The following is a 27,402-nucleotide window of genomic DNA, read 5'->3' as shown; positions in this document are numbered from 1 at the left end:
AACATTCACACACACACACACACACAGACGTGTGCGCAAGGAATGTCTGCATAAAAGGAGGCCTGACTACATTTAAAAAACAAACAACAAGATAAGAAAATCTGTTGAGTCGATTCCGAATCACAGAGACCAAATAGGACAGAGAAGAACAGCTCTACGGGATTTCTAAGGAACGGCTGGCAGATTCGAACTGCTGACCTTTTGGTTAGCAGCCAAGTTCTTAACCACTGTGCCAACAGGACTCCTGACTATATTTAGCTTTATGAAAAATGACTATATCTTCCCCATGTTTTTCACTTTGCTGTGGACTCATAAAAAATTCTCCTAACTTAGCAGTGGTCTGTGAGTCCCTGTTTTAAATATCACACTTTCTTCCCAGGTGTTATGGATTGCATTGTGTCCCCGCAAAAGTTATACTGAAGTCCTAATCCCTGCACCTATAAATATGACCCTATTTGGAAATAGGGGTGTCTTTTGTTATGTTCATGAGACCATACTGGAATAGGTGGGTCCTAAACCTAATCCCTTTGGAGTGGTGTCTTATAAAAACAGCAGGACAGAAACATACAAGGAGAGGACAGACACCATGTGATCATGGAGACAGATGAATCTACAAGCCCAGGAATGCCAAGGATTCTTGGCAGACAGCAGAAACTAGTACAGAGGCTCACATTAGTAATCAACACAAGCGAGACGCTGATTTCGACTTTCAGCCTCCAGAACTACGAGAAAATAAATTTCTGTTCTGTAAAGCCACCCACTTGTGATATTTTTTTGTTATGGCAGCCCTATGAAGCTGAGACACCAGGCCACCATGGGAGAGGAGGAGGGGCAGGCCTGCTGGGTCCAACTCCAGCTTGCAGCACTTTATCTTCTCCCTGCACTATTCAAAGCAACTCCCTCTTACCTGTTTTATATACAGGTAGTTACCAACTTACCACATATTTGAGTTACAACAAACGCACACACACTTATGACTTTTTTTTAACATCTTATCATGAGTACTACGTACTACCTACAATGCCGCAGCACATAATTTGCTGATGTTATCATCCTCAGATGTTCCCTCGCAGAGGTTCAACGTTATGATTTACTGTTCAAAATACCATCATACAGCAGGCTTTGAAAACTAAAAAAACAAAAACAAATGAGGTATTTGCCTTATCTCAGAACTGACTTACGGTGAAGTCTTAGGAAGGGAACCTCATCCTAAGTCAGGGACTACCTGCATTGTGTTCCACGGAAGATTTCATTAAGAAGCAATACTTACAAATGGTTTGAAAATCACTGCTTCAGTTCAAGACTCCTAGTTTACTGTTGAAGAAATTGATATCTACGCATGGAATCAGTAACAAAGCTGAAATTAAAAATCAGAATTTTGACTCCCAATTAAGATCGTGAGGAATACAGATTTTGTCAAGTTCAGAATCTTATGCAGAGGTGTAGATGTAGATGACCAGATGTTTGGTCATAATCAAGATCCTCAGAGGTCCAAGGTGATCATTCTATTAAATACGAAGTTCTAGTTCTACCTCTTGTCAAAAATTAAGAGTTAGACTGGGCTTTGGGATCATTTATTACCCTCCTTTGGTAGAGATAAGAAGAAGCATTCAAAGAACAAAAAAAGATGGTGATGGGGATGAGGGAGGATCTTGAGAGAATTGGGGGATTTGTCTCAAGTTTCTGCACTTAAGAGTTGAGATGAGAAGCTCCCATCTCTCACAGTCTCTGGGTTTTGGCAGGTAATACTAGTCTTAATCTATGCTGGCTTGCTGGGGTGGTGAGGGGGAGTATCTGGTATAAAATGGAAAGCAAGACAAAGGATCAGGGCTTAGAATTAAGAAATGAGGGTCAGGTTCCTCCCTGTCTCCTTTTTCTCCTCCAGACGGTGGTCAGGGTTTCCGCAGAGGTCAGGTATGACCCCATTCCAGAGCAATGCCGAAGGGTCTGTGGGGATTTTTATGGCGTTCATGTCCCAGCTCTAGGTCTGCCCTAGGGTGATCAGACTCAGATGTAAACAAATATCAACAAACAAACAAAAGATTGAGAAGGAAGGCCTGATACTTCAGGGTTGTTTAAAATAACTTTTTTTTTTTTTTTAAGGTATAAGCATTTCAGATCTGGCTGGAAAAGTGGTCTGGATGTTTATTTTCCTCATTGTCTCAGTGGAAAAAAGGGTGGGTGATTCAGACAGCAGCCTCCGCCTCTGGGCTAGGGCCTGGGTCAGTCTCCACTCTGTTCTTTGCTCCTCAAGAGACTTGTCTCAGCCAGGAATCAGCTGCACATTACCTCCCACATTTGCGCTTAGCTTTCAACAAGAGTGCCCCCAGAGGAGCTGAGTGATCTGAGTTCAGTTAAAAAAACAAACAAAAAAACAGAAAACAAAAGAGGGAACAAGGGAGGAAAAGGCCCTCCCAGGAATGAGAAAAGTGACAGGGTGAGGTCTTTGAGAAAGCCTTCTTCCCTCCCCACCCTACTCCACTCCCAGCTTCTCCCTGGCTCTCCCCTACTCTCCCACTCACTTTGCGTCATGGGAGAAGGAGCAAGGTCACCAGAAGGCATCTGAGTGGACTGCCTGGCTCCACCACAGCCCTCCCTGCTGTCAGAAATTAAGCTGGAATAACGGGTCCTGACCTTTAAGGCACCAATCATTCTCTCTGGAGAGGAAGGAGCTGTGTGAAGACCCCCAATAACATTCCTCCACTGAATGCTGAACACTTCCCCAAAAGCGTCCCTATGGGTATTGTTTGACCCCAGATGGGACCCAGCACTTAAAATAATTCTGCTTTTGAGTTACTCAGGAAACCCAAGGATTACTAGGAGTTTAAATATTTATAAAAAATTTAAAGGGAGAGCCTCACCCAAAATTTTCTCAGACACAAGGTGGGGAAGAGATGGAGAATATTTGGTTGGAGCCCTGGGACTTCTTCATTCCGTAGAATGAGACATCTCACTATGAAATTCCCACCAGGGAGTTCAAGAAGAAAGAAAAAAGCTAAAATAATAGAGAGGACTTCCTTTAAAAAATCGTCAAGAGTGACAAAATGGGGGCTCTGGTGACCTAAGCTCCGGGAGCTCTATTTCACAGTAGTTTGTTGGCTCCTCAAGATAGATAATGTTTTCTTGCTAATGTAGCCCTCGGAGATTAATATTAATGGACAGATGAGAATTTTACTTTCAAAACAGTCAATTCTCAGTGATTTACAAACCTCTTGCTTCTCCTCCTTCTCTTCTTGGTCATTCATCTTCTGGCTATTTTGTGACTTAGAAGTAGCCATGGTAAGCAGGTCTGTGCAAAGTGGTTAGGACAAATAAGGGGTTAAGGGCACATGGCCCTACAATGGAGCTAAAAGCCTTGGATTCTAGACTTAGTGCCTTTAAACCTGTTTCCCTACTGGTACAACAGGAATAATGTTAGCAGTTCCCTACCTATAGTATTTTGCTTGTTTCTTTATACTCAATCGAGGCAGAAGGGTTTTACAGACTGTAAAGTTCTCGAGAAATAACAGATTTTAAATCATATCCTGTTCATCTTGTCCTACAGATATAATCATCATCATCACCACAGCCATTACATGGGAAACAGCAGAGGGAGCAGCTACTGTTCACTGTGCCCCTATACTTCCTTAATGCTACATACGTAACCTGATGTAACCCTTCCAACAACTCTGTGAGGGAACATCATTCCTTTTTTACAGATGATAAAATCTCAAACAGGTGAAGTTAGTTATTCAACATCACAGAGCAAATAAAGAGCAGGGTTGGGATTCAAGTGCAGCTAGCCTGCCTTTGAGATCCTGTGATAGTGGCTGTGCAGACCCTGGAATAACTACTGAATACATGAAGGAGGGAGGGGATGAAAGGGAAGGAAAAGTCCTCAGCTTTGAGGATTCAGAAGGGATGAGGGTTTTCCTAACAGTGGATGGCTCCTGAGGCCATGAATAATTCATCAAAGCTCTCTGCTGAGTGCTGATTCCTTTTGTGTTTGGTACATCTGGTCAGGGACAGCTGCCCACAACTGGGCCACAAATGTGAGGACTTGGGCCTGCCTGCTCATAAACAGCTCAGAGCAGTTCTCTGCGTCCTTATTCTGAGCACTGAAGGCTATTTTGATTCCCAGAAGAATGTGGGGCTCTCACTCTTGCCTTGCACAGGGAAAAAAAAAAAAAGCTCACACATGTGATATAAAATCCTGAGATCTGTTCTTAGAATTGCTTTTCCTTCTTGAGCATCTCTGGTTTTCTCTTGGAAAGAGTCCTCTGTCAGGAGGCTGTTGTTTCCTCTCCCCTTATGTCGATAATCAGACTCAGTTTCACTCCTGGTCTAGTCTTGATCCTGCAGGTTTTACCCCAGAGTTTTTTTTTTGGCTAGATTATGTGAGGAATTGGAGGGTGGCAGCAGAAATAACAAGCCGGGGGTGGGAAGAAAAAAAAGACTCCATCTGCCACAAGCCTCTTCCAGCTGAAATTAAAACACAGAAGTTTTTTTGATGGGTTCCATCCTAACTCTTAAAAAAACAAAGAAAAAAAAATATTGTCCTCAGATAATCTTGAAACCTTAAACCAAAAATACCCCCTGAAGTCTTCTTAAAACTAAAAAATAGTTTAGCTTAAGTAGTAAAGAATGTCTGCCTTGAGCATTGTGCTCTTTTAAGATTCTCTATACGGGTCAAACTGACAACAGCAATTTGAAAGATCAGATGGGAAACTTAGGGGGCAGTGAGTTTATGTTAATGGAGGAAGAACAGCTTGGAAAAGGAGGGTGAGAATGGTTGTGCAACTCAAAGAATGTAATCAATGTCACTAAACTGCACATGTAAAACTATTAATTGGTGTGTGTTTTGCTGTGTATATTCTCAACAACATCAACAAAAATAAAATAAATTTTAACTAAAAAGAAAGAAAAAGGGAATATCTGCTTCAAGGAGGCTGCCTACATTAAGGAATCTCTACAGGACAAAGCAGTGAGCAGGGATATTGTAATGCACACCTCCAGGAGATAACCCTACATAGAATATAATGTGAATGGTCCTTTGGCAAAAGTGCATTTTGAGGTGCTGCCAGTGGGCCTATGGTCAGCCTTAATGCACCCACGGAGAAGCAGAAGCATTGGGTGAGACCGGAAAGCATTTTGTCCTTACTGTACAAGGGGAAACTGAGGCTAAGATCACAGAGTTGTGATTTGAACTCATGCATGCTTGTTCCCAGCATAGAGACACACCAATAGAGCCTGGTTACTGGATTAAAGGCCTAGAAGTTATTAAAGTAGTAACATTCCAACCCAAGAACTTGAGCAATATAGGCTGGTGAGCAGCAGAAACCTGAGCCAGCTGTAAGACCCCTGACGGAAAAGGTCAGAGGTGCTTCCAGGCCAATGCGTTTTTGTCTAGAGGGACAAAAATATCCAGGGTTGGCTCTGGCAGACATTTGGATTCCAGGTTAGGGACAAAAAGACAGCATATTACTATGCAAAATTAGACCTGGGTTACAGAAGAATTCTGGTTCTGTCATTTCTTAGCTGTGTGACCTTGGGTCAAAATCTCCACTACCTCAAAGGATTACCGTGAATTTTTAGTGAGAATTTGTGAAGTATCTACTTTACACAGACTAGATGCTCAACAAACAGCTGTTATTATTTCTTTTTGCGTCAACAGATTGCTCCTCACATAAGGCAGGTGCTGGCACTAAGATCCAGGTGACTGGATGGTTCTCAACATGCCCCAGCAAATGCAGAGTTGCACTGAAGAATTTCTGGGATTGATGACAGATGAGTGGCCTGTGTGACCCAGCCAAGGGGGACAGAGTAGGGTGGTCAGAGAAGAGTTTTGGTTCTGGAGGAGAGACAATGTGCTAGCTAGGAGAGAAAAAGCCTTCAGTTTCCTTCTTTGGAAAATGGAAATAAAATTGATAAACTGATTAAATGATATAAGGTACTTAAGCAAAAGTAGGTAGTCAAATGTTTAACTTCCTTCCTGCTTTCCCTCAGATTCTGACTCAGCTAAAAAATACTGACTTCGGTGATTAAGCTCTAATTCCTTACCTGAGGGTTTTATAGATTTGACCCCTTTTAAGAAAACCACCATATTAAAACATAACCTATTATGTGACTGAGTCTTTAAACATACGAGCTTCTTCTCTGAGAAGAGAAAAGCCTATTGTCTTCATCAGAAAGATCTCACAAGAATCCTAAACCTCTGTCATGGACAACTAATATCCTTGCTCTGGTAATTAAACCAGAAGACATCTGATGAAATAATCCACCCTTTTAAAAAAGAAGTTTAAGGGAATGCATCATGTGCTTATTGGCCATTCATGTATTTTCTTTGGAGAAATGTCTATTAAAATCCTTTGCCCATTTAAAAAATTTGGCTTTGTTTTTTCTTTTTGTTGTAGTTGAATTATATGCGTTCTTTATATATTAGACCCTTATCAGATATATGATTTAAAAATATTTTCTCCCACTCTATGGAAGGAATTTAAAAAAAATTATTGATTCCTCAGCACCAAATCAGATCTAATGAATTAGCACCTGTAAGTTAAAAGAAAAGCTTTTCAGGTGATTCTGATGAGCTGCCAGGTTTGAGAATCAATGATGCAGACCAGTGCTTGTAAAATATTAATGTGCATACATCACCTGGGGATCTTGATAAAATGCAGACTGAGGGAAATAGAAAACCACTATTAGAACACCACAGTAATAACTGCTGCAAATATTGGTAAATGCTAAAACTAGTGGGCAAAGTTTAAGTGGAAATATAATAATTGGATATCATCAAAGTATCTCCCCCCAAATGTTTACTGATTACAAAAGCAAAGATAGTAACTTTACAGTGGAGAAAGCTGGCAGATATCACCTTAACCAAGTGATCAAGGTTAACATAATCAGTAATAAAACACAGATACCATGTGCCCTCTGATACTATGTGCCAAGAAAGCACATCACCTCTATGATTTGTTGTTGTTAGCTGCCATTAAGTCATCTTCTAAGAACTGATAACCTCAACCTAATCATGAGAAAACATCAGACAAGTCCAAAATGAGGGACCTTTTCCAAAATACCTAACCAGTAGTTTTAAAAGTATCAAGGTCATGAAAGACAAGAAAGACTGAGAAACCGCCACAGACTGGAGGAGACTTGGAGACATGACAACTAAATCTAATGTGGTATCCTGGACTGAATCCTGCACAGAATAAGGATGCTAGTGAAAAACAGGTAAAATCCAAATAAAGTCTGTAGTTGAGTTAATAGCATTGTACCAATATTTAATTGCTTAGTTTTGATAATTGCACCATGGTTAAGTAAGATGTTAACACTGGGGAAAACTTAGCGAAGGGTATATGGGAACCTGCTGCACTATTTTTGCAACTCTTCTGTAAGTCTAAAATTATTTCAAAATAGAAAGCTTTTTTTAAAATATGCAGATTCTGAGACTGTAGGTCTGTGTGGGATCTCCAGATTGTGCATATCTAACAAGCTCCCAGGAGAGGCTGATGCTGGTCCACCAACCCTTCTTTGAGTAGCCAGAGTCTAATCCTGCATCAGAATCACCTGGAGGCCTTGTTAAATGAAACTGATTGCTGGGCCCCACCTCCAGAGTTTCTGATTCAGTAGGTCTGGGGTGGGATCCCAGGTGACGCCAACGTTGCTGATGAGCTAAGAATGTGTTTTACATTTTTAAAGTGTTATAAAAACAAGAATATAAAACAGAGATCCTGTGTGGCCTGCAAAGTCCAAAATATTTACAGAAAATGTTTGTGACCCCTGGACCCTTGCTACTCTGAATGAAGCTTTAAAAAAACACTAATGCCTAGGTCCCAGTCATCAGAGATTCTTATTGAACTGATATGGCATAGGCCATCTGCATCAATATTTTAAAATTCTGATCTGCAGGTTTAAGAACGACTGGTTTAGACCATCCACCTACCTCAGAAAATAACCTGTTCCCCAACCAAGGAGAGAGCTGGGCATGGGCCCCAAACAAATGTAAAGAGAGCTCTACGCAATTTAAAATCATGTTAAAAAGTTGAGCTGCTCCTTCTTGAAGGCTGCCCAAACCCAAACATAAGTCAATATTTCCTACCCTAACCAGTCTCCTACCAAGTGAATGTGAATAACACTGGATTATACATCAATAACAATCACAAAGCTCCCTTAAAAAAAAAAAAAAAAGGGAGCAAGTGTGACTGTGTAGCTCTCTGAGGAAGGTCTGAAATAGATGGGCCAGAACAGGCAAGAGGTGGACCAGAAAGGGCAGCAAGGTGCAACCTGTCCAACGTGCTGACAGGTAACATGGTTCAGGGCATTAGAGAGCTTAAAAAAACCGAAACCAAACCCACTGCCATTAAGTCGATACTGCAACTCATAGCGACCCTGTAGGAAAGGGTAGAACTGCCCCACAGAGTTTCTAAGGAGCGCCTGGTGGATTCAAACTGCCAACCTTTTGGTTAGCAGCCATAGCCCTTAACCACTATGCCAACAGGGTATTAAGGGAAGGGGGAAAAGGTGCAGAACTGAGAAATGGGCATGGTGTTGAGGTACGTGAAAAAACACCACAAAGAACTTTTGCTTCATCACAGCCCCAACATTTTTTGGCTCCCCATTTGAACATAATTAGGGCCAGGAGTCCCTCTAATATTTGGCCAACCCCTTCATTCTCCTTTTTTGCAGAGTTGTTCTCTTTACACTCTTATCCTCTGCCAAAAAGGAAAGCTTAGCTGCAGCCTACTCTTCCTGCTCAAGGAATCTGAGAGCCAGCCTCCAGGAAGCACCTCACCCCTTTTTAGAAAGGTCTGTGTCCTCATACCTGTGCTCTCCTCAGCCTGATTGAAGCCACAGATCTGGCAGATGCTCTGGACCCACTTATTCATGTCCTCCTCTGTCTCAGCCACCAGGTAGAAAGTGCGCTCACTGGTCTTGATGTCAAACACAAAACTATCCTGCAGCTCTTTCTTGTTGAAGGTCAGGCCTGCATCCACCTGCTCACAGAAGTTCAGGTTGATGACCCGCAGGGGCTTCTTGGAGTGATCATTCTTGTAGTATTCCAGAACATCTGGGTCACCGCTCATCCGGCCACTGCGCAGGATAAACCAGCGTTTCTTCCAGGCCTGAAACCCATCAGGAAGGAATAAGGAGAGAGAGAAGAGAAAAAAAAAAAAAAAAAAATCATTAGTTTTTTCAAAGCTTTTAGCAGATTATTAGAAATCACTAGGTTGAGGATGGGGAATGTTTGACATGCAGGCTGAACATGGTCTGTATCTCTCTTTCATATTTCCTCCTGGTTTCAAAAATAGAGGATGATTTTAAAATGCGTGTTAGTGCAGCATTTCACTATGGAAATAGGGTCTTATTACTAGCAAATAAGAGGTGACTGTGATGGTTAATGTTATGTAGTAACTTGGCTAGGCCATGAGTCTCAATATTTGTAACTATCAGGTCAGCAGCCTGCCGTCTGACCTGCTGATTTTGAGTTCCTCAACCCCTGCAACCACGTGAGACAGAAGCCTCCAGCCTGATGCGTGGCCCACGGATTCGGGACTTGCCAGCCTCCACAACTGCATGAGCCATTTCCTTGAAATAAATCTCTCTGTATGTGTATATATGTATATATATGCTTCACTGGTTTTGCTCCTCTAGAGAGCCCAGCCTAAGACAATGGCATTCCACTTTCTGTATCAGGAAGTTAGATGAGAATTAAAACACTTTATAGCAACTACTCCATTTGGCTAGAATACAGAGTCAAACTCATAGTACTTTCAGGCGGAGTGGAATCTGCAAAACCATAGCATCTTCGCAGTTTACAGATGGGGGCCCCTCGCTGAGACACAATGAGTTGAAGCAACGATGTCACGCACAAGTAGCAGAAAAACAAGTTTTCTGACTTTTAGTACAATATGCTTTTTACCAAACCACGATGCCTTGGAAGAATCATACAGAAAACCCTTGTAAGGCTTCTCTGAAGCATGTAACTTCAGGACTTTTTTTTTTTTTTTTTGGCCTTGTTCACTTCTGTATGTGTAGTGCTTATAATATTGCCTCGTACATACTAAGAGCTCAATATGTGTTACTGAATGAATAAACTCTTTATACCATTCCACACTACAGAATTTAACACTTGATTATATATTCTTTTATATTGTACTCTACACTCCATCTCTTCAACAAGACTGAGTAATCTCTGAGCTGATATTACACCAGGTGGTAAAAAGGCTTTACATATAACAGAGAGCCTTGTTGAGTCTACGCTTCACTGCTGACTTATGTTTGATTTTAGCTTAAGTCATTTACCTCTTTAGAACTTGCCTCATCTGGCTAAGTCCTGGCTAAGTCCAATGCTCTGCCTATTCTACCTGCTCCCACTCAGATGTATATAGCTGGAGAAAAATCATACAACTGTGCTGACTGGTCTCACATTAAATTTAAGTGGATTCTCATGCTGCTTAATAATCTTATTACATTTACCTAGTACATGATTTTCTTTTGCTCTTTGGCAACAACCTCTTTAACTTCCCTTTAAACCTGCAACACCTCTGCTCTCTTGTTCCTTATTTCATGAGAAAATGTAAACAATCAAAAGGGAATTAATACATGCTCTATCACCACCACATATACCAACCTGCTTGTATCTGCAGCCATGGAATCTCATCTATCCATTACACAGACAGTTCATCCACTGTAAGGCCAACCTTCTTTTGCTTGTGCACTAGATTTTCCCCCTCTCACCTACACAGGGACATCACTAAAATAACTCTTCCCCTCTTTGGAATCATTGCTATTTTTCCCCCAACTAGGATCATTCCCATTAGGATACCAATATCTACCATCTTAGGAAAAAAAAGAAAATTTAAAAGCTCGATTTGATTTCACATTACCCTCAACTATGGCCTCCAAATTCTACTTCCCTTTACAATAAAACTTCAAAGAGTTTTCTATACTACTAATCTTCATTTCCTTTTCTCTCATTCTTTTTTGAAAGTAATCAGGCTTTTTTCCTCCCTGCACCACTGAAATAGCTCATCAAAGGTCCCAAAGACTGCAATCTGCTAAATCAACTCTTAGGCCTCATCTTGATTGATCAGCGACATCTGATAAGTTTATTACTCTGCCCTCCTTGAAACACTTTGTTCATTTGGCTTCAGGGCCCACTCTCAACTTTCCTCCTATCTTCCTGGCCTCTCCTTTTCACTCTCCAGTCCTGGTTCCTCCTCATTTCCTTGACCTCTGTGCACTGGAGTGCCTCAAAGCTCAGTTCTCAGATTCAATTAATTCTCTTCTCTTTTTATACCCAATCCTAGGTTATTTTATCCTAGATTATTCCATGACTTTAAAAGCCATCTAATTGTTGCAATTCCCAAATTTGTATCACTAGCCCAGTTCTATCTTCTGAACTCCAGAATATTATATCCACCTCTCCAGTAAGAGGCATCTCAAACTTAATGCCCTCAAAACTACGCTCCTAATACCCCTCAAACCTGTTCTTCCTACAGTCTTTTCCATTTCATTTAACAGCAACTTCAGCCTTCCAGTTGCTCAGAATAAAACTTCTGATATCATCATTGACTCCTTTCTTTCCTTCACACTCTACATCTGATCTGTCAGCAAATCCTGTCAGTTCAAAACATATCCGCAATTATCACTTCTCACTTCCATTATTATTAACCTGGTCAGGTCCACCATTCTGTAGTCTTCCTGCTTCCATCCTTTCCATCCTGCAACCTATTCTCAACCCAGGTGCCAGAAAGCAGGATATAAATCGTAACATGTCACTTCTCTGCACAAAACCTCCAATGGCTTTCCATCTCATTCAGAGTAAAAGTCTTTACAATGGTTTATAGGTCTGATACGACTGTTCCCATCCCACATCTCTCACCTCATCTGCTGCCACTCTCCACCTTGCCCATTTTGCTCTAGCCATACTGGCCTTAAACACTGACAGGCACACTTCTGCTTTAGGGTCTTTGCTCTATCTAGCTGTTCCCTCTGCCTGAAACACTCTTCCTCCAGATATTCTCATTGCTTATTCTTTCCTTCAAGTGTCCATTCAAACATCACTTTATTGGAGAGGCCTTTTCTGACCTTCCAACTCTCATATTCTCTTTCTACCCCTACCCCACTTTACTGGTCTCAATAGCATTTATACCACCTAAAACAGGTCAGGAACTGAAACTTTTTATTCCATGCTGCATTCTCAGTGTTTGGAACAGTGTCTGGCACATAGATAGCAAACAATATATACATACTGAATTAATGAGCCATTTTCTTACATAAACTCCTTAAAACATCTGGTACGTAAAGGGGGTATAAATGGTACCTAATATTTTTTTTTTTAATAAGCCTTAGATTAAAATGAAGATTTAAGGTATAGCTAGACACAGTAGAGAGAACTGAGGAAAATAAAAAAAGAGTCCTATTTATTTATAGTCACCTAAACTCTTGTCCAGTCTACTGCTTAGAGAGCTGTGTGTGCCTGTACGTGCGTACATGTTGTAGGTGCATTTATATACATGTAAGGGTGGGAGTGGCAAGGCGCACCGGTTTAGCTGCTGTTTCACAGTTGATGTTTCCCCTTCAGTGCTTGTTCTCGATAGAAGAGCTGTCTCCAAATCACTGGTGTGCAGGTGCAAGCATAAACAAACACACACAGACACCCTCATAAACAAGAAAAAGGTGTTCGCTACAGATAACATCGGAGCCTGTCAGGTTCGTCTTCCAGGGAAGTGGTTCAGACTGATAAATGGCTGCCTACAAACTGCTGATAAATTTATGACAGAGCAGGCAAGGCTGTCTAGTATAGTTCCAAATTCACATCTCTCTTCTGCCACAAAACCTTTTTTAATCAAACAACTCAGAACCAAGTGTAGGCAAACCCAAAGAGTCTAGCTCCAATGACAACTTCCCTGATTCCCTCATCTGAAATGGACCTCTACCTCCTCAGAAACTTCATGACACTTTTTATGTACCTTTCATGGCATGGCATTTTTTATAACATATTACAGCTATTTTGGTACTTCTTGTTTCTTCCTAACTAGGCTGTGAACAACACCCTCTCCTATTCCTCCTTCACATTCCACAGTGGGTTTTTGATAACTGTTATTGAGCAAGGCTCTTCTTTATCATGTGAAACTTCCTTACCTCTCTGGCCTCGTTTATATCTCCTTCCTTTCTCCCTCCTTCCCTCCTTTCCTTCCTTTTTCCCTTTCATCCATCCGCCCGACCATCCATCCATCCATCCGCCCGACCATCCATCCATCCATCCGCCCGACCATCCATCCATCCATCCGCCCGACCATCCATCCATCCATCCGCCCGACCATCCATCCATCCATCCGCCCGACCATCCATCCATCCATCCATCCGCCCGACCATCCATCCATCCATCCGCCCGACCATCCATCCATCCATCCGCCCGACCATCCATCCATCCATCCGCCCGACCATCCATCCATCCATCCGCCCGACCATCCATCCATCCATCCGCCCGACCATCCATCCATCCATCCGCCCGACCATCCATCCATCCATCCGCCCGACCATCCATCCATCCATCCGCCCGACCATCCATCCATCCATCCGCCCGACCATCCATCCATCCATCCGCCCGACCATCCATCCATCCATCCGCCCGACCATCCATCCGCCCGACCATCCATCCATCCATCCATCCACCCACCCACCCACCCACCCACCCACCAAATATTCATTTAAAGAGCTAACTATACTCCAGGATTATTCTAGGCGTTGAGGATACGGCATGAATAAGAACAGATCAATTCCAGTTCTCACAGAACTTCTCAGTGCATAGAAAACTACTTATTTCCCTAAATGTGCCTCATAATTTCATGGCTTTTTACGTCTTTGCATAAGCTGTCTAGAGTGCATGTCATCTTGCCTCACCCATCTGGAAAATTCTTACGTGCTCCCAGTGCCAGTTCAAGTAACACTAGTCCTGGATGGCCTTTACTAACTTCCCCAGATAGAACTGGTGCTCTTGAAATTGCATTCTCATAGTAATCCATACTTCCCCCGACTTCGGAGGTGTAAAAACACTGTGGCAAAGGCATCTGACCTCCTCTAACTTCACACGGGTGAAGGAGAATCAAGATCAACAGCATAAAGCTAATTCCTATGAGGCAGGGGTCAGACATGTCTCCTCTCTTCAGCCTTTTTACCAGTTCTGACACAGCCATCCTCCCCATGGCACTCTCAACTTCTCTGCTGGGTTCAATAATTCGTTGCAATGGCCATACAGAACTCACAGACAATACTCATGATTATGGGGTTTATTAAAGAAGTAACAGCTTACAATTCAGGATCAGGATCAACTCAGGATACAGTTCTTCAGTCAAGACAGCTTCTTCTCTTCCATGCCTGCAGGAAGGCTTCTCTCTGGCCCTTGGGCTCCTTGGCTCCTCGGCCTCTTGGCCCCTTGTTCCCTGCCCTTCTCTGGCAGGTGTTACAAAACACTTTAGCTCCGCCAGTAAGTGCCTGGAGAGACCCCACTCCCCCAGGAAGTCTTGGCCTGAAGGCACTCTGCTCTCTCACTCTGTGGGCCAGGAAGTCCACCGTGCCGTCTCCTGCAGGTCTCCTGGTCCTGCTGCCTCTGCTGCGGCTGCTTCTCATGGTCTATTGTCATGTCTGGTGTCACAGCTCTCCCTCTCTGTCTCTTGGGTCTAGGAAGTTCTCAGCGTAGCGATCCCAGGTCAAATGGATGTACTCCACTCTCACCTTTTTTTATTGGTGGTAGTTAGGTCCCCCTCTGCTCTAGGATCGGCTCTTTTAAGCCTAGCAGATGGCAAAACCGACCAACCTCCTTGTTTGGGTTCCATACACCATATTTGCATGGTTCCACCCCACAGGGTTCCATGTACCTTATTTGCATTCTTAGCAGCCTGTCCAATCCCCTTGCCTGGGCCACAAACATCATATCTGCATAGTCCCACCAAATCATTATGTGGGAGTCACAAATGGCTAGAAGGGCCGTATCAGGTAATTCGTTATACCGCAGGAGTCCCTCCCTCCCCCTGCTTTGGTATTTGATTTGCTTATATGTCTTTCTCCCCTTTAAGCTCTGAACATCTTGAGGTTAGGGTCCTGTGTGGCCAACAGCTATTTGGAAGAGTGCTTAGCACATAAGGGAACTCAGTAAAGACCTGGTGACTTTTTTAAACCACTCAATCAATATGTTAATTTATGCAAACTAATAAATGCAATAAAAAATATATAGGTATGCTTTCATAATACGAAGAAAGAAGAAAGGACAGTAAGATGATTATAGAAAAGAGAATGAGAAAGGAAAAAAACTTGCAGTAGATTCTATGTGACCTGAGGTCTTCAGTATCTTGCTCCCTTCATTTTGATAAATACAGTGACCACATAATAAATATTTATAAGGGGTCTGGAAGTTTCAGCTGAAAAGTGCTCCATGATACAGGAAGAAAAAATACTGTGGGATGAAGCCAAAAAACCAAACCCAATGCCATCGAGTCATTGAGTCTATAGGACAGAGTAGAACTGCCCCACAGAGTTTCCAAGGAGCACCTGGTGGATTCAAACTGGTTAGCAGCAGTAGCACTTAACCACTGCACCACCAGGGTTTCCTCTGTGGGATTACCGACATATAATGCAAAGACAATATGGGCATATGAGTCTAGAATATGTTATTAAAGGGAAAGCTTTTCCACGACTCTCTGCAGGTGTTTTAGTGGGAAAAAAGTTTCTCACACTTATGCATGTAAATCTAAAATTATATCAATATAAAAAGTTTAATAATTAAAAAAAAAAAAAAAACTGATCCACAAAAGAATGAGAATTTTCATAGGTAGTAAATGTATTTAAAGAAAACCATGGTAATAGGAAATGAATATTTCTCTGAGAAGTAAAGATCATGGAGAGATAGATTGCTAATAGTTGGCTAATGATTATAACCAGATCCAGTTCTCCTCAGTCATTCCCACTCAGGGATGGAGATGGGTTCTTACGGAATCACACTGTGAAAATATGAATAAACTTTAGAGTTTCAGGCTATCGAGCAGGAGGGCACAAAATGGAGTGAGCTAAGCATCACCAGTATTTATGAACCTGTAACACTACATATCAGGTCCAGGAAAGCTTGGCCGTAAAGACAGTCATGTTTCTCTGCCTTGGAAAATGAAAATTCCCAGGTAAAAAACAAAAATATAAATAAAGTGCCAGCCGATTCCCCTACTTTTCTGTCTAGTAGCCAGCCTCTAAAGAGTCCTTGGATGGTGCAAATGGTTAAGCACTGGACTACTAACTGAAAAGTTGGTGGTCCAAACCCACCCACATGCGCCTTGGAAGACAGGCATGGTGACCTGATTCTGAAAGGTCACAGCCTTGAAAACCCTACGGAGCAGTTCTAGTCTGCACACTTGGGGTTGCCATGAGTCTGAACTAACTCAATGGCAAGTAACAACAAGCTAGCCTCTAAAATGATACCCTCCTAGCATCACCTTACATAATCCTCTCCCATGCTGTTTATGGATAACTGTGTAACCAATGGAATAAATGATAGTGTGTGACTTTCAATGCCTGGTCATAAAAAAAAGTTGCAGCTCTACCTTGTTCTCTTTTGGATCAGTGGAAATGAGCCACATTGTAAGGACAATCAAGTAGTACTAAGGAGAGGTACACATGGCAAGGAACTGAGGCCTTGTGCAAGTCATGTGAATGAGCCATTCTTAGAGGCAGGTCCTCCAGCCCAAGTCAAGCCTTCAGATAACTGCAGGTAGTATCTTAACCGCAACTTCACGAGAGACCCTAAACCATAACCACCAACCTAAGTTGCTCTCGAATTCAAGTCACAGAAATCATGTGCAACAATAAATATTTACTGTTGTTTTAAAACCAACAAGCCAAATCTATTGACTCATAGAGACCCTACAGAACGGAGTAAAACTGCCCCAAAGTAAAACTTCCAAGGAGTGACTGGTAGATTTGAACTGCTGATCATTTGGTTAGCCGCTGAACACTTAACCGCTGTGCCACCAGGGCAGCACTGTTGTTTTAAGCCAGTAAGTTTTGGGGTAATTTGTTATGCTGCAACATATTTTACTTCCAGGGATGGTAAGTGTACCAATGGTAATCACTAGGAGGAAAGCCGTGTCTACCTAGAAGATTAAAAACAGAGCCCAACAGACAGACAAACAGACCGATTGAACAGAAGAAAGAATCTAGAAACATAATCGTACACATTTGGTCACCGGATTTATGAAAAAGGCAATACTGCAGGGCAATGGAAAAATGTCTTCTCAATAAATGGTGCTGGGTCAATTTGATAACCAATTTTTTTTAAGGAGAAAAGAAAGATTCTTGATCCTTATTTCACACCATATGTGAAAATTAATTTCAGAAGAATTATAGACCCAAATGTAAAAGATAAAACCATAAAGCATGTAGAAAAAAGTAAAGAATATCCTCATGACTTCAAGGTAGGCAAAGATTTCTTGAATACACAAAAGGCATTATTAACTGATACAAGAGAAATAAACTAATCAACTGTACTACATTAAACGATTTCTGATCATCCAAAGACACCACTTAGTGAAAAGGCAAGTCTAGAGATGGGAAGGAGGTATTTACAATAGATACTCCAATGAAGGACCCATATTCAGAGCATACAAAGAAAAAGACAGCAACAGCTCAATAGAAAATGGGCAAAAGACTTGAATAGGCATTCCACAGAAGAAGACATCCAAATGGCACAGAGACACAGCAAGGGTAACAGGCACCCAGGGGCAATCTCTAAGTTGCACCCCCACCCCCCCAATTTCAAGATGAGTAGAGTTGAAAGTGGTGATGCCTCAGCAGAAATATCTTTCCCCTCTTGTCCTTCTGCCTCAGTCAAACACCCTTCAAATTTGTGCCGGCTCGGAATGTCATCCTGTGCTTCACTTGGTGCACCCTTTGACTTGTACCCTGGGCAAGCGCTCCCTTCTCTCTGCCCCCCATATGCCTCTGAAAAGGAAATAAGCATCTGAAGAGATCCTGACTTCATCAGTCATCAGTCATTAGGGAAATGCAAATTAAAGCCACTATACAACTACAATACAATTTATAAGGAAAAAGACAGGCAATAACAAGTACTGGCATTGATAAGGAGCAAATGAAACTCTCATACACTGTTGTTGGGAATGTAAACTGATATAATGCTTTTAGAAAACTATGGAAGTATCTACTAAAACTGAACATACTCACACAAAGCTGAACATACTCACACCCTAGGACCCAGCAATTCTACCCAAAATATGTACATGTATATTCACCAAAAATATGTATAAGAATGTGCATAGCAACACTTAATAGCCTACATTGTGCCTGCCTTTCCGCACTCCCTAGTCCAGGTACTTGATACCTATAATCTGGACATTGTCATACTTGCTTAACCAGTTATCCCAATTTAATATCTATAAATGATTCCCATTTAATCTCCCTAAAGCGAAGCTCTGATGATGTTACTCCCCTACTACTCAAAAATCTAATGGCTCCCTCCCCACATTGCCATCACGTTGATTCCAACTCACAGTGACTCTAGCATAGAGTAAAACTGCCCCATAGGGTTTCCAAGGATTGGCTGGTGGATTTGAACCACCAACCTTTTGGTTACCAGCCAAACTCTTAACCACTGTGCCACCAGGGCTCCAATGGCTCCCTGACACTTATGTAATGAAGTCAAAATTCCATGGCTCAGTTTTAAGGCTCTGTATTATCTAGCTCAAACCTCGCTTTTTATCTCAACTTTAACTACTTCTTCACATATACACTTTGTTACTATTCAAACCAAGTAGAATTTTCAGTTCCCTAAACATGCCTGGTGCTTTTCTACCTCCACACTCTCAAATTCACTGTCTGAAAAGCTTCCCTTGCCCAATTTTCCTTTCTTCCCATCTAAATTCTCGAAATATTTGCTTGTAGTTGAATGCTATTCTGTCATGTCACCATTCCTGATCACCCTCCACCTGACCTTTCAACACCTTGGAGCTGTTTCAGAGTAAACCAAACACCAGACGTGTTGTAGTCAAGTCAATTCTGATTCATAGCAACCCTGCAGAACAGAGTAGAACCACCTCATACGGTTTCCAAGGAGCAGCTAGTGGATTCAAACCATCGACCTTTTGGCTAGCAGTCGTAGCTCTTAATCACTGTCCCACCAGGGCTCCTGTTTCAGAGTAGTGGGCCTTATCTTCCTTTTCCCCAGAGTATCTCAGAGTGCCTTCCTTCCATGTTGCAAGTACTCATATTTACTGAATTAAATAAAATAACCTTTAAAATTAAAATATAGGTATACTTAATGCTTAAATACCTCATCATAAAATAACTTTTTTCAAGTTTTAATAGCAAATTATACCATTTAAAATTAAACCATTTAAAATGTCAGATGATATGAAGAAGGAAAAAAGAGGTCACTTTTCACTAGATTCCTGGTATAGCCCAAGCCTCTTTTAATTCAGACCAAAAAAAATCTAAACAAAGCAGCATAAATGCAGAGAAACAGAGCAGAAGGAGAGCAGAATTAGATAGATAATGAGGTATAATGAGAAAAGCTTGAGATTAGAATTAAAAGGCTGGAATTATACTCCTAATTTTTGCTTTATAAACTTGGACACATTTCTTAACTTCTCTAAGCCTCGATAACCAAATATGTAAAATGGGGAAAATACATAACTAATAATATTGTTGTGAGAATTAAGTAAAATTAATACATGCAAAAGTGCTAGGACCAAACCCTGCATGATAGGTGCCAAGTACATAGTTGTTGAATCTAAAGCAGTACAAGGACGTTTTGAGATCTGCAATTGTTAAAAGAGTTACTATTATAAAAGGTGTCCTGATTCCCAATTCAATGTTCAATCTATTAATACTACCATCATTAAGTAGGCATTACTTTGGCTTCTTCTTGCTCCATACCACAAGTTAGCAACTCCTCTGAGTTTTGCCTCTTTTGATTAATGGTATTGCCTTCTCCCCGTCTCTCAGACTCAAAACTGTCTAGTCCCATTCAACTCTTGCTGGTACTTCACTTCTCATGCCAAATCAATGAGCTCCTTCTACTGTATTCAGTAAAACAAGCACAAATTACGTTGAATGATTTGGGGGATAAAGAAAAGAGGTAAGACCCAAAGGCTCCTTTCAAGTAACTTACAATGTTGCAAGAAGATAAGACATGAATACATATCACTAAAATAAAAAGCAGGTTTTTGTAAGTACCATAAAAAGAGACACAATAGGGTACTGGACCACGGAAGAAGGGAATCTTACTTTTAGGAAGCGTGTATGTGTATGTTTACGTGTGTGTGTGAAAGACACACACAGAGAGAGAATATGAACAGTGAGGAAGGTAGAGCTCAATATGTGGTTTCGGAAAGGAAAGAGAAAAGGAGATTTCTTTAGACCACACAGTATGACCAAAGGCCTGGGTGTGGCAAAGGACAAGACAGGTTCAGATAATGTGGAATAACGTCTTTGGAATGTGGAAAAGAAAGAGGGAAAGAAAAAGACTGGTGACCCTGGAAAGCCCTGAATGATACCCTAAGATGTTTCAACTTTCCTCTACTGGTAACAAGGGCCGCTGAAGTGTACAGACGAGGAGGGAAATGATAACTGGTGCTGTGCTCTTATTTGGCAGAGTGAGGAAGATGAACTAGACAAAGGAAAAATAAGAGACAGAGAAACTACCAGAAGCTGTTGCAATAGTCTGCAATAGTGAGAGAAGACAGTAACTGGAAATAGGATAGTGGTAACAGAGAAGAAAAGACAATGCAAGCCATTTTACTCAACAGTAGGGCTTAAAGAAGAATACAGGATAGGGCCTACTCTCAAGAAGGTTATAATTGTCAATTTGTGTCTAGAATCAACGCTATGCTACCACTTCTCTGACAAAATAGAAGGAACTGTTTTCCTTTCACACGCAAATCCAGTCAGAAAACAAACCATTTCACAATTATCCAGACCATGGACAAGAAATGCGGGTACACATGACCCGGAAGTTGCATCACTCCTAACTGTTGAGCAGAGAGAGCATGTCCCATATGAACCTGCCTCTGTTTTTTGGGTCAGATCCCAAAGTCTCTAAGCATATAGGATGAGGCCATGACTTCTTCCTATTGCTCTTGGCAACCAGAAAACTTAGGTGGACCCAATTTAGCTTAACAATGGCCAGATCATACTAGGTAGTGTTCTGTTCTGTTCCGGTGATGAAGAAGGAACTTGAAATCCTATGCTACCAGGATTCAGGGAGGTTCTGCTGGAGTCATGACTGTAGTATCCTAAGATATAAGTGGCTAATGTGTGGAAAAGCAATTTGATTTATTTTGTATGATTCCACACACTAAGACTGAACTAGCATCAGTAGGGACATACTATGGAAAAGTAGATTTTGGCTCAGTATAGGTAAAAACATTTTAAAAGAGCAGTCCAAAGTAGGTCCATTAGAAACCAGAGAGCTACTCAGCATTGGAGATATTGAAGAGGAAATAGTCGCCAGATAGTAAATATGTCAGCCTTTGAAGGCCATATAGTCTCTGCCACAGCTACTCAACTATGGCTGAAAGCAGCCATAAACAATTCATAAACAAAATGAATCAGGAGACAAGAGACTAAAGTCTCTTCCAACCTTGAGAGGACTTATATACTGTTAACCAAGATAAATCTGATATGGTAATTTGATCATATTACTCAGATTCTTGGAACAGATCAATGTGGTCTTCTAAATAATCAAGTATTAACTAAAACAGTCTTTTAGTGTCAGCCTTGACAGTTAAAGATATTTCTACAGGTTCAGTAGCTTCTGCCCTGCCTTAGGTATTATATCAAAGATAACATGTCTTTTCTTGATGACTAAGGGCTTCTCAGGGCCTCAACTCATCTTTCCAGATATCAAATCTTACATGCCGTGAGGTTAAAGTAGTAGAAGAAGCAAGACATTTCTTGGAAGAAGGCTTTGTGTAACTCCTAGAAATGGGCGTGTCCTTTTAACTTCCCTCTTTTTGATGACAGTAGGGCAAAAACTACCAAGGAACCAGGAGAATCCTGCCTAGCGAGGATTATAGTTAGTCAGAATCTAACTGAGGTTACTGGATAGCAATAAACGGAACCTATTACGTAAATTAAGACCATAATGTTTGCATTTTCAAAAAGCTCTTTGCTTTAGTAACACACACACGCACACACACACACTTCTTCCCCACAGTGAAACTCCCAGGTGGTAATGTGGTTTGAATTCCAGCTCAATCACAAAGACAGAAAATCTAATCTAACTTCTGAAGTACAACTGTATCCTAATATAATGCAGCATGAAGTATACCAGATCAAGTCTTACGTCTCATGACAGTTAAGAGCAAACAATAAGGGTCTGGTAGGGTCACGTTACAGTCACACATTTCTGGAGGAACATTTCCAAACTGTCATTTACGGTTCCCGGTGCAGAGAAGTGGAAGTATAAGAGAAAGAATACAGGAAACTATGACAAATACAAACACTTCTGTATTTTTTAACAAATACAAAATGAGGCCACTGAATGGTTTAAAGTTTTTTCATATATATATTTTTAAAAGATCATTCTAGCTTCTGGCAAATGGAGTGGGGGGGTAAGAACATAAGTAGGGAGCCCAGATATACTAATGCACAAGAAACAATGGCATTTTGGACCAGGACAGTGGCAAAGGGTATATATGTGTGTGTGTGTGTATGTATGTATATATACATATATATGTATGTATATATATATGTGTGTGTATATACATATATATATGTATATATGTATTTTAGAGGTTGAAATGACTGGCCTTGGTAACGGACTGACTATGGGGGATACAGAAGAAGGAAGAAAAAACCCAGACTCCAAGATTTCCAGCTTGAGCAGGTAGGTGGGCTGACTGCATTACTACTTATCATGATGGGGAAGAGAATCACAGCCACACCACTGACCAGGCCTAACATAGTGCATTCTATCCATTCTTTGCCTCTGTGGCATCAAAGACAAAAGGGTAAAATGAATTTGACATGTGTGAGGGGAAGAGGGTCACATCTGGGACACCAAAAAGCCTTATATCAGTAATTACACTGAGTGGATTCTATGAGATTGATTCCCCAAAGACCAGGTCAACCTTTCTGCAGAGGATTCAGAGAATCCATTAGTGGAATTACCTCTCTCGTTGACAGAACAACAAATGAGCTGTTGCCAACCCTTTGGACTTTGGAGAAACTAAAGTCATTCCATCGAGGGACTTCACTCTCATGTCCCTGAACGATCTAAGTTGTATTTAAAGCACTAAGTTAAGCAAAGATTATCAGAGAAAACCAGGGCAAAGTTGGGGGAAGGGTAGAAAAATAGTGCCCATGTTAAACTGTTTCCTTTCCTCTAGGACAAAGGATTCTCTCATTAATCACTGCCCCCAACCCTACCCCGGACCCCAGAACAGGAAAGAAGGATAGTGAGTGGGCTTTGGCTTCCCCAAAGATCTTGTTCCCCACTTTCTTCTATGCACACCAGATAGTGTTACTCCTTTGTTTTAAATCCTTCATTGGCTCCCCACTGGCTTTAACGGTGGCACTGAAACTTTAGTGTACATCAGAATCACTGACATTAGAATCACTTGTTCAAAACTCAGATTTCCAGTTCCCAATATCAACAAAGATTCAGACTTAGTACAACTGGAGTAGGGTCCAAGGATATAAAAACCCACGTGGCTCTAGTAAAGCATGTCCAAGGACCCCATTTTAAGAAACACTGCACTACATTGTTAGTGATGGCTGATAGGATGTGGTTTCAACTTATTCACCTCCAAATCAACTGTACTGGAGAAAAAGGGGATCAGGAGTTTTGGAAATCCAGGTTGTACTTCAGCTCTGACTCCAGTTTGTTAGCTGGGCATGTGATCCTAGGGAGAAAAAGTACTTTCCTGCTCTGGGCCATGGCTTCCTCATATATAAAGTGCCTCACTGCTGCTGAGTTGATTCTGACTCATAGTGACCCTGCAGAACAGAGTAAAACTGCCTCATAGGGTTTCCAAAGAACAGCTGCCGGATTCAAACTGCCAACCTTTCAGTTAGCAGACAAGCTCTTAGCCACTGCGCCACCAGTACAAGTGTTGGATTTGTTGATCTCTAACTTCCCTTCAATTTTTGACGTTTTAAGACCACAGGAAAAGACACAGGGTAGGGCTTTGGCACTACTACCAGACTGACTCTCCTCCTCAAGGTACCCAGGTCGTGGATATACATGAACAAGAACATAAAATCCAGTGCTTTCTGGAGAGCTTTTCACTACCCACCTGGGATCCACTATGCAGTGGAATTCTTGCTTGTGAACAAATATAGTGACAAGGTGTTTTCAAGGTACAGGATGAAGTGGGTGTGGAGCATTCGGGAGCCTAGCTTCTTGTCCCTAGTCACACCACTCAATAAAATGCAGAGAAGTCATTCAAAGAATGGAAGGAGAAACTGACTCCAATCCCAAAGATTAACCCAGGTACTTAAGAAAATGGCCTGTCTGCCTCCTGGGAGCCCTAATTTACATCAATCCAGCTGCCTGAAGTATCTATATTTGAAAAACATTCCCATATAGAGACTATTCCATGTCCTCTCTATGACCTATTGAAAAGACTTTGTTTAATTTATAAGGCTAAATTAGTACACAGCCTTAGAATGACCATCTGGGCCAATTCCTCCTTTTTTTGGTTGGGTTTAATTTTTTTTTCCTCCTAAATTTTATTTATTTAGTTTTCGTTGTTGAGAATATACACAGAAAAACATACACCAATTAAACAGTTTCTACTGTTATTGTTGTTAGGTGCCATCGAGTCAGTTCCAACTCATAGCGACCCTATGTATAACAGAACAAAACACTGCCCAGTCCTGTACCAACAGTTCCTACATGTACAATTTAGTGACATTGATTACATTCTTCTGGTTGTGCAACTATACTCACCCTCCTTTCCTGCATTGTTCCTCCCTTGTTAGCATAAATTCACTGTCCCCTAAAGTTCCTATCTGATCTTTTGAGTTGCTGTTGTCAATTTGATTCCACATAGATAGTTCCTATAAGAACATAATGCTCAAGGCAGACTTTTTTACTAGTTAAGCTATTATTTGGCTTTAAGAGGACTTTAGGGGATATTTTTGGTTTAAGGTTTAAAGATTATCTTAGGGCAATGGTTTCAGGGGTTCAACCACCCTCTGTGCAACCAGAAAGTCTAGAGTCCACGAGAATTTTAAATTCTGTTCTGCATTTTGTCCCTTTTGAGATCAGGATTCTCCTATGGAATCTTTAGTCAAATGTTCAGTAATGGTAGCTGGGCAGCATCCAGTTCTTCTGGTCTCATGGCAAAGGAGGCAGTTCATGGAGGCAAATAGGGACACATTCCGTATCCTCCTCCTAGTCCTGACTCTCCTACTTACTCTGTTGCTCCAGGTGAATAAAGATCAATTGTTGTGCTTTGGATGGCTGCGTGCAAGCTTTTAGGACAACAGGCAGTATGCAACGAACTATGAGGTAGAACATAAGCACTAAACACATCATTAGGCCAATTGATTGGGATGTCCCATGAAACCACAATGCTAAACATGCAAACCAAGGAACCAAATCCCGTAAGATTTTTGGTTGTACATAAGCAGCCTCAGCAGCTACTCTCTCTTTTTTATTTATCTATTTTTTTTGTCGTTGTTGTAAATACATGTATCACACAACAATTGCCAATTTACAGGTGTACAACTTACTGAGAGCAATTATAATAATCAGTTGTGCAACGCTACCCTTAAGCAATGCAATTTTTCCATCACCATCAACCTTCCTCTTCCCCCTCCTTCCTGTCCCTGGTAATCACTAATAAACTTTGTTCTCTATATATTTGCCTTTTCTTGTCTTTTTATTTAAGTGAGGTCATACAATATTTGTCCTTTTGTGATTGGTTTATTTTGCTCAGCATGTCTTCAAGCTCCATCCATACATGTATACATAATATGTATCAAGACTTCATTTCCCCTACTGGCTGAGTAGTATTCCACCGTATATATGTACTACTTTTGTTTATTCATTCATCTGTTGATGGGTATTTAGGTTGTTTCCACTTTCTGGCTGTTGGGAATAGCGCTGCAACGAACACTGGTGCATACACCTCATTCTGAGTCTCTGCCTTCAAGTCTCTTGGGTATAAAAAATAGGAAATTGCTGGGTCATATGGTAGTCTTGGAAGAAGTACAGCCAGATGCTCCTTAGAAGTGAGGATGGCAAGACTTCGTCTCATGTACTTCGGACATGTTATCAGGAGGGATCAGTCCCTGGAGAAATACATCATGTTTGGTAAAGTAGAAGGTCCACAAAAAAGAGGAAGATCCTCAACGAGACAGACTGACACAATGGCTGCAATGATGGGCTCAAGCATAGCAATGATTGTGAGGATGGTGCAGAACTGGGCAGTGTTTCATTCTATTATACATATGGTTGCTATGAGTTGGAACTAACTCAACAGTACCTACCAACAACAACGTGGTAGATTTATTTTCAGTTTTTTTGAGGCGCTGTCATACTGTTTGCCATAACAGCTGTACTGTTTTGCTGTTTCCTTAAATAAAAAAAAAATTAATACTATAAAGGTATAATTTATCTACAATAAAATTCACACATTTTAAGAGTTTTCAGGTTGGTAAGTTTTGACATATATGGAATATAACCACCACCACAATCAAGACACAGACCACTTCCATCACCCCAAAGCACATACCCTTATGCCCTTTCCAGGTTAATTCCCACTCCCTATACTGGCCCTCCTCCCCAGAAACCCTGGTGGCATAGTGGTTAAGAGTTCGGCTGCTAACCAAAAAGTTGGCAGTTCAAAACCACTAGGCACTCCTTGGAAACCTTATGGGGCAGTTCTTCTCTTTCCTATAGAGTCACTATGATTTGGAGTCAACTCCACGGCAATGGGTTTGGTTAGTTTTATACTGGCCCCAGACAACCACTGGTCTGCTTTCTATTAGATTTGTCCTTTTATCATAGAAATAAAATCATACAGTACATACTCTTTTATGCCTTGCTTCTTATGCATGTATCAGCAGTTTCAAAAATTGCTAAGTAGAATAGCATTTTACAGAGGTGCCATAATTTGTTTATCCATTCAGCTATTGATGGATATTTAGGTGTTTCCAGTTTGGCGCTATTATAAATAAAGCAGCTGTAAATATTCATGTATAAGTCTTCTTGTGAACATACGCTTTTATTTCTTTTGGGCAAATACCTAGGAGTGGAATGGCTGTGTCTCATGATGGTGAGTGTATGTTTAATTTTATAAGAAACTGCCACACTGTTTTCCAAGGTGGCTATACCATTTTTGCATTCCCACCTGCAATGTATGAGAATTTCAGTTCCTCCACATCCTTGCCACCCTAGTGGAC

General features: G+C 41.2%; 1 protein-coding gene across 3 annotated transcripts in view; it reads right to left on the bottom strand.

The window, feature by feature from the left end:
• Window positions 1–27,402, bottom strand: part of GAB2 (GRB2 associated binding protein 2) — a 190,472-nt gene that overhangs the window by 55,831 nt on the left and 107,239 nt on the right. For all 3 annotated transcript variants that reach the window (XM_049889704.1, XM_049889702.1, XM_049889703.1), the window contains exon 2: window positions 8,804–9,104. In XM_049889704.1, coding sequence (XP_049745661.1) covers window positions 8,804–9,104 — 301 coding nt within the window. The remainder of the gene's footprint in view (window positions 1–8,803; window positions 9,105–27,402) is intronic.

This window comes from Elephas maximus, chromosome 7, assembly GCF_024166365.1.
Source record: "Elephas maximus indicus isolate mEleMax1 chromosome 7, mEleMax1 primary haplotype, whole genome shotgun sequence".
NCBI lineage: Eukaryota > Metazoa > Chordata > Mammalia > Proboscidea > Elephantidae > Elephas > Elephas maximus.
The sequence above is the reverse complement of the archived record's forward strand: the minus strand, read 5'-3'. Positions and strand labels throughout refer to the sequence as shown.